Raw genomic sequence first — 8,695 nt, 5'->3', positions numbered from 1 at the left:
ATAAATTGGGAAACCAGGAATATCATTTAGCACCAGGGAAGCATTCATGGATGACGTTTGCTTTAACAAACTTGGAGGAAGAATCAAACCCTGGGTTCAGGCATGTTTAAAGTCTGAGCTGCTCACATGGCTCTTATGAAAGACCTCAACTTTCCTGTTTGCCTGAGCTCACCTGCAGTGACACCAACATTTGAAAGAGTCCCAGGTAAGTCAAGAGTGAAATGAATCCTAAGGCAGTTTCTCTTCCCACTGTGCTCTACCTGTTCCCAGCAGAGGAAAATGTTTAAGTCACCAAGAGCTGCCTTGGCCACAGAGGCAGGCCAAAAGCTGCTCCTGTGAAAGAACTGTGAAACAGGGCCCACACAACAGCCCAAACACAGGCAATGAAAGATTAACAGATAGATGTTGAAATATGTTAGTGAGATGTTGGAGACAAAAGTTCCCTAGGTAATTCTGCAGACAGAAAGCTCTGTGAGAAAAGGAATACTTTGATGCAGAAAAAGCAAAAAAAATCCACCCCAACACTTGAAAGAAACCAGTAATACCTGTTGACAGCTGATTTGTGCCTTTGGCACAGGATACCAAATCCAGCTGCTCCCAGCACTGTTTCTCTTTGGCTGCAGATCTGTTGTGGAGTGGCTGCAATTTTTATTTTAATGATAAAATTTGGGAGAGAAAGGAAGTCAGATAAATGCGATGGCAAATATGTGAACAAGAAATTTGCAACCTTAAGTTTCCAGATGAAGCACAAGGCAGCAGATTCCTGCTCTGGAGTAGAGCCAAAAAGCACAAATAAGGTCTGGAGCACAAGGGAACCTTCTGAGCCAAGAGCTGGCCCATGGTGTCTGGGCACTGAGAAAGACCCCAGGATTTCCAAACTCACAAGGAGTATTCCAGCCCATGGGAGTTTCCCCATACTTTTCAATGGATTAGGCTTTCCCTCTGCTACAATAAACCATGCTTACAAAATGAACTGCTTGGTGTAATAGGCACACATTGGGAAACTTGCTTTAGTTAGCCATGGCTTTTGTTTGCTTTTGTTTCTTTTTAAAACCCTGCACTCCTGAGAACCCCTCCTCTGTTAACCCTTTAAAACAGTGCAGAATTTTCAGTGCCAGTTTGATCAGATGTCTCAGTAATCACACACACTCTGAGGGACTGGCTCATCTAGGGATGTGGAGAGTAACAACAGCATCTTTACAGACAGCAGGAACAGATTCTCAAAGACACAAACACTGATAAAGTTTTCAAATGTTTTTCTTTCATTGTTTAAATAAGAGAATAACCATATCCTACATTATTTCCATTTAAAAAAATAATCTGCATGACACTGGTTAAAGTGGACAGAAATATCCACAGTGATTGCACAAAACATTTGTGAAAATGAACATAATTTCAGCAAGTCAGTTGGTTTAAGTAAACAGCATTTCCTGTTCCAAGGGCTTGTCTATACAGCAAAGTTACATAAAGATAACCTAAAATAGGAACTTAATGAAATTAATCATAAAACCTTCTGGGTATATAATCCTTTTTCATGGTGAATGTGGCTTGCAGTCTAGCTTAGCTCTATTGGGAGTAGGCTTAAATTACATCAAAGAGTGTCTGCAAATATATTTGCATTGTTTAAACAAATTTAGTTAAACCCAATATGAGTTAATCAGTGCAATTTTTAAAGAGTCAGCTTAAAAGGCAATTTAATACAAAACCAAGAGGAGTTTGACAGAAAAGACATAACCCCGTGGACAGCTTCCTTCTGAGAGGTGAATTGCTCTTTCTAAGGACACACAACTCCCACCTGCCACCAAATTCAGAGGGAATTCCAGTGAATTTAGCTCTCCTCTGAAGCAGACCACAGCATGGAACTAACACTACTGGAGGAATTGCAAATGCTTCCACTCTCTTGCTGAAGAGAGAGGTTGAGCTGGCAAAACGTGCCAAGATGACCTGATGGAGCATCACACCCTGTAGCCAGAAAAAGTCACTCTGCAGTCTGTGGGGTCAGTGGAGGTGACCCACAGCCTTGCCCACAGCCCTTCCTGGCTGTCCTGTCATCACTGCCAAACACACTTCATGCAACTGCACCATGAATGAGCCTCTGTGGAATAATTAAAAGCTTTTAGAGATAAAAACTATGCTAAACATCTGACTGATAAGATGAGCAAACCCACCTCACCCTTATTCATTATCTAATAGCAGGGTTTTGTTCAGTAGTGGGTTTACAGCCACATCAAAAGTGGCCACAGCTTTATGTGCAATCAAAATTAAATAGCTTATTGGTATTGCAAGGATAAATATTGCTCCAAGCACACTCTGCTTTGCAGCTCCCAGGATAAACAATGCATTTCACTCATTACCAAGCAGACTATTTGGGAAATAGCAGGATAATCTAGCTCGTTCAGAACACCAGAATTCCACTGTTGTTCTAGAAGAAAAAACAAACCCAAGGAATTTGTTGTTGCAAAGTGTGTAGTGGATTAGATTTTTAAAAACTTAAAACCCCAATCCTCATACTAGACTTTTTAGCAAAACAGAAAGGAGTTTGGGTTTTTTAGTGCCTAGAATAAAATGACAAAATATTATTACGTCCACCTCACCTAAGGAGAAAGTTAAGGCTTGTTTTTCCAAGAGTTTCCTTTCAGGACATGGCATGAATTGATAGTCACAGTCTGCTTCAGACAATGCACCTCAGATTTACTCTCTGTTGCAGAAGCAGCTATGAGGCATTTGTGGCAAGTTAGTGTTTTTAACACTTGAGAACATGAGATGTTCCAGTTTCACAACAGAACTGCTTTCCACAAGAATTGATATTTTTGCAATGCTTAGCAGCACTGTGATTATTAGAGCTTTCCCATAAGGCAATACAAATAGGAACATTAAAAAAAGCCTGAGGTTTGGATCATCCACAATATCTTGACATAATTCAAAAAGGAAGAGGGAGAATTAACTGAGATAAATCACACTCCTAAAGATCAAAGGCCTCTTTTAGCCTTGGGTCTGCTACTCCATTTATTAGCAAGAGAAACAGATTCAGCTCCTGATTTCTTTGCTGACAATCCCAGTTGGCAGCTCCTAAACAAGAGCAGACCTCTTCCAATCGTGATTTTTTTCTTCTCCCAGGGAAGAAGCTCAGTACCACCTGCCAGACAGTGGCTAGTAGAGATTAAGTTTCCTCCAACCCATGACCTTGTTCCTTACAGTGGAAATACAGTAACCATTCCTACATTCAACTACTCCAGTACTGAAAGCAAAATCCAAAACATTTCAAACCTTATTTTATCTGCTATAGCTGTATTTCTTTGAACTCAAAGGTATATTTGGAAGAGGTAGTCCAGGTGAAAAGGGCTTTAAATACCAAAACCTGTATGTCCCATACCAAGCTGCCAGACCTATCAGCACACCGAGAAGCTTTTGGCTGAAGTCATGGAAATACAGGGCAGTACAGAGGAACATGAACACCCAGATCATGGTGAGGGAGCACAGGGAAACCAGCAGCACGTTGATCACCACCCGCAGCTTGGAGCTGTGCTCTATGGCCAGCGCTTCCAGCACAGCCAGCTCCTCCAGGATCATCATGGCACAGTAGGAGAGCAGGAAGCAGTGGCCCGAGATGTCGAAGCCGCTCCAGACGCCGCTGTCCCGCTGGCACTCGCGCTTGGAGCCGTAGAGCCGGGGCGGCTGGCCTGGCTGGCTGGGTTTGCCCTGCAGGGAGCACTCCCCTGTGAGGTTCTCTATGTAGATGAAGAGCTCAGTGCACAGGTACCACACAGCTGTGCCCACCAGCAGGGCCCCCAGGCGCCGCAGCACCAGCAGCGCGCTCCGGGTGCGGCCGTACAGGAGCTTGCTCCGGCCCAGCTCGTATGTGGTGAAGGTGATGAAGGGCAGCAGCAGCCACAGAGTCCAAGCCCAGGCCACCTTCACGAAGTATCTGCCAGAGGAAAGGCAAAGGAGACACCAGCATGGGTGAAGTGCCACAAGCAGTGGGGTAAGTGGTGGAATAAGTGCTTGAGGTCAGTGTTCAGAACCATCTAAATTACAGATTTGTGCCTATTGTACTTGCAGGGAGTGTCCTGACGAAGGCAGGAATGATGCATCTGACTCCATGTTCTCAGAAGGCTCATGTATTACTTTATAATTTATTACTTTACAGTACTATCATATATTAAAGAATACTATACTATACTAAAGAATACAGAAAAGATACCTAATGCTAAAAAGATAATAACGAAAACTTGTGACTGTTTCCAGAGTCCCGACACAGCTTGGCCCTGACTGGCCAATGAGTCAAAACAACTCACACCAGAATCCAATAAAACAATCACCTGTGGGTAAACAATCTCCAAATACAGTCCACATGAGCAAAACAGAGGAGAAGCAAATGAGTTAAGAATAGTTTTCCTTTTCTCTGAGGCTTCTCAGCTTCCCAGGAGAAAAATCCTGGGTGAAGGGATTTTTTTCAGAGAATGTGAATGCCACACTTGTGCCCTCCTCCCAAGCTACAGCTTAGCCACAATCTTAACCCTCTCCTCAGTACTTCCCTCAAGCCCAAAACCTGAATACTTCCTCAGGCAGGTACTTGTTCCCAAGGCAGTGTTGCCTTGGGCCCAGAGCCCCCATTCATTGCAGCAGACTTGCAGTTCAGTTTTGCAATCACTTTGACCCTACAAAGCAGCTCAACTCTGCCCTACTCAAAATGCAGCTGCAAAGAATGTATTTTTAGCTTGCCACCCTGACCACAGTAACCCCTTCTCTGACTCTTCCACCATCTCAATTATCCTTGCTTACAAAGCCTTTCACAACCTCAGCCTCTTAAGACAGCTAGAAGAGCTGGCTCTTTCCCCTCATCAGCCTGTAAAGCTTTTTCTCTCTCATGTCCTTCTAAATAAATGAAGCAGCTCAATGTTGTTCCTTTATTGTCCTTTCAATCAATGAGAGCCTTCTTTTAGCATACACAAATCCTTCCATCTCTAAATTCACTCTTTGCCCTGAAAACTTTTGCTGTGATGCCCATAAAATCCTGAAATCCAGCTGACAATGTGTTGATATCCTAACAGAAGAGAGTACTGTGCTAACTCAATCTCTTTTCAAATCTTAAACTGGAGCATGTGTAAGTGAATTTATTAATGAGTTCAGGAGGCCACAGTCCAGGATCTTGCTTCTCCCATCAGCACTTTCCAAGGTGCTTGCTTCCTCTCAGCTGGTTGGAGAGGGAATTGTGCAGCCCCTTTGTTACCCAGAGCCCAGTTTGAAAACAGAGACAGCTAACTCTGCTCTGTGGCTGAGCTATGGACAGACACACAGAATCATCATTTAATCCTCACCTGAGCATCAAAGGCAAAGCCAAATCAGTCTGGAGTTCTCCTTATGACCCTAACAAACCTGTCAGGGCCTTGCCCAGGATTTTGAGGAGTACCTGATTCACTCTTTAATTTTACAGAAGTGATGCCTGCGTGGCAACTGCAGCTGCTACCATGAAACAGTCAATTGAATTATTGAAAATAAACCCCCCATTTTATTTAAAAGCAAGAAAGGCTGCCAAGGTTACTGCTGACAAGCCAGGAGGCAAGTAATTTGCAGAGAAAAAATACTTGATTCAGGAACTGTCAGTACAGATCACCTTCCTCTATTTGATAAGGAGAACTGAACTGAAATATGCTTTTACTGTAAGATCAATTTCTCTCTAAGTGTTTCCTGTCAATGCTCTTTCAATCACGCTGAAAACAGCTCTTCTCTTATGTCACCAAATGACAGATTTGAATCAGTAAAGTCCAAAGCTCCCCAAGTCACGGAGGAAAACAGCAATTTAGTTTTACTTTCAGACCTGTAGCAGGACAGCACATGTGCTCCAGCCCAGCTCATTGCTTCCTTCAAAATGCTCAAACTAATTTCACAGAATGACTAAGCCAGTTAGATCATCACCCAAGTGCCAGAAAAGGATGGCAGCCACTCTGCTTTTAGGAAAGATGCTAAAAGACCTATTCCTTCAGCTGGGTTTTAGATCAGCTCAGTCACTATCAAAGAATCACAGAATCTGCTGAGTTGGAAGGGACCCACAAGGGCCATGGAGTCCAACTCCTGGCCCTGCCCAGGACAGTGCAAGAGTCACAGCACGTGCCTGAGAGCATTGTCAAAATGCTGTCAAAATGCTGTGAAAATGTCCAAACGCTGAGCTCTGCCAGCCCTGGTGCTGTCACCGCTGCCCTGGGGAGCCTGGTCCAGTGCTCAGCTATGATCCCGATGAAGAACCCTTTCCTAACACCCAGCCTAGCCCTCTGACACAGCTCCAGGCCCTGCCCTCGGCTCCTGCCGCTGCCTGCCAGAGGAAATGAAATCAGTTTATTCAAATACGAGGAATTATCTGCGAGATTAAGAAGGAAAAAAAAAAAAAAAAAGCTCCTTTTCCCCCCCTTCCAATAAAGACTGAGCCACGAACTCCCGGTATTCTGAAACCTTTCAGTCAGGAACAGGAAATCTCATCACCGAAGCACCAACCCCGACCCAGCGCGGCACTCGCGGCCAGCCCCGACCCCCGGCCCTCAGCCCCCTCCGGGCACCCCGGCCCGCTCAGTCCGCCCTGCCCGGACCCTCCCGCTCGCACGGCCGCGACCCCGGGCCCCTCCTCACACGTTGAGCGGGTTGCGCTTGTTCTGCAGCGGCGTGTCGGGCACCAGGTCGCTGTCCTTGAGCGCGGAGCCGAGCACGGCGATGGCGAGCAGCAGCGCGGGGAGGCGGCGGCGCAGCGGCCCGCGGGCCAGCGCGGCCCGCAGCCAGCGCCCGCTCCGCTCCAGCCGCTCCATGGCCGCCCCACAGCGCCCGCACCGCCCGGCCCCGCCCCCGCAGCGCCCCCGCGCGGCCACCGCCGGCACCGCCACACAGCGCCGCCACACAGCGCCCTCTGCTGGCAGCCCGCGGGAGCGCGCCCGGAGCGCCGGGAGCCGTGAGCGCGGATCGGCCCACAGGGATCGGCCCGCAGGGATCGGCCCGCAGGGATCTGTTCACAGAAATCTGTTTACAGGGATCTGTTCAAAGGGATTGCCCGCAGGGATCGGCCCGCAGGGATCTGTTCAAAAGGATCGGCCCACAGGGATCGGCCCACAGGGATCCGTTCACAGAAATCTGTTCACAGGGATCGGCCCACAGGGATCCGTTCACAGGGATCTGTTCACAGGGATCCATTCAAAGGGATCCATTTAAAGGGATTCGGCCACAGGGATCTGCTCAAAGGGATCCATTCAAAGGTCTCTGTTCACAGGGATCCATCCTCAGGGATCCATTCACAGGGGTCTGTTCACAGGGATCGGCCCACAGGGATCTGTCCACAGGGATCAGTTCACAGGGATCAGTTCACAAGGATCCATCCTCAGGGATCCGTTCAAAGGGATCTGTTCACAGGGAACCGCCCACAGGGATCCACCCTCAGGGATGCATTCACAGGGATCCATCCACTGGGATCTATCTGCATAGTTCTATCCGGAGGGAGGCATCCACAGGGATCTGCAAGGATCCATCATCCACACGGATACATATGGATCCATCTGCACAGAGTCATCCACACGGATCCATCCATGCAGACCCATCCACAGGGATCCATCCATGCAGACCCATCCACATGGATCCATCCATGCAGACCCATCCACACGGATCCACACAGACACCTCCCCACAGACCCATCCACAAAGCCATGTCCCCAAGTGCCACATCTGCACCTCTTTTAAATCCCTCCCGGGACTGTGACCCCTCCACTTTCTTGGGCACCCTCTGCTAGTGCTCTTAACAGGTTTGGTGAAAAAATTTTCCCCAATCTCCAATCTAAATCTCCCCTGGTGCGACTTCAGGCTGTTTTCTCTTGCCCTATTAAAGAGCAAGCACTACTTTTTACTAGGTTACCAGTACATCTGAAAAGAGGGTCTTACCATGATATTCATGAGAAAATCTGAGAATTTTCGCAATCAAAAGAATTATTTTAATTTTTCCTAGGTCTTAAGAGGAAGGGAGAAAGTATTTCTGGAGCTGTTAAGGCTCTCATGCCTTTTCACTCTCCATGTCTATGGCTGAAAGTGGTGTCCAAACACCAGCCATTGCTGTGGTATTTGAGACCTATTTCATCTATTAAACAGCTGCCGCTGTCATTTCAGCTTAGTTTTTAAAATATAAAAAAATCATCAGCAAGAAAAGAAATGGCTGAATGAACAAAGAGTCTTTATTCATCCCAATGGCCTCAGTAAGAAAAATGTGAGTGTGGTGGGGGGGGAGAAGCAGATCCCATCTGAGACAGGATGGGAAAGTATTTCTTGCCAGGGTATTTCAAAGCTGTTTCGCCGTCATCGTCAGCAAATTTATGACAACATCTGGGCTGAGAGAGCAGATCAACACATCAAAGCAGCCCCAGCAGATATGGAGGGTTTGGGCTAAGGGGGTTACCCAGGGTAAATGGCATTTGGCAATTTATTAGCTGTTGTTTTTAACAAGACTGCCACGGCCATGTCTAGCACCCCGAATTAGAAACGACAGGCAGCTGCGCTCACTCAAACGAGTGAGGATGAGCAGGGCTTGGGAGCAGGTTTCACAGAGTCCCTCATTGTCTGCCTAAATCCCCTGTGCCTTTGAAACCTTGCCTCCTGTGCTTCCCAGGTTTGGGTCTGTGCTGTGCAGACTGTTTGCAGTGGAGGTGGGAGCTGCTGGGCTGGCTGCTAATGAA

General features: G+C 47.0%; 1 protein-coding gene across 1 annotated transcript; it reads right to left on the bottom strand.

The window, feature by feature from the left end:
- Positions 1–1,239: 1,239 nt before the first annotated feature.
- Positions 1,240–6,821, bottom strand: FITM2 (fat storage inducing transmembrane protein 2). Its single transcript, XM_054644303.2, has 2 exons — positions 6,622–6,821; positions 1,240–3,925 (listed from the first exon to the last, which is right to left on the bottom strand). Exons 1-2 carry the CDS (start codon positions 6,792–6,794, stop codon positions 3,274–3,276), a joined length of 825 nt encoding a protein of 274 aa, XP_054500278.2. The 5' UTR covers positions 6,795–6,821; the 3' UTR covers positions 1,240–3,273.
- Positions 6,822–8,695: the final 1,874 nt, after the last annotated feature.

This window comes from Agelaius phoeniceus, chromosome 17, assembly GCF_051311805.1.
Source record: "Agelaius phoeniceus isolate bAgePho1 chromosome 17, bAgePho1.hap1, whole genome shotgun sequence".
NCBI lineage: Eukaryota > Metazoa > Chordata > Aves > Passeriformes > Icteridae > Agelaius > Agelaius phoeniceus.
This window is presented reverse-complemented; position numbering and strand designations above follow the sequence as displayed.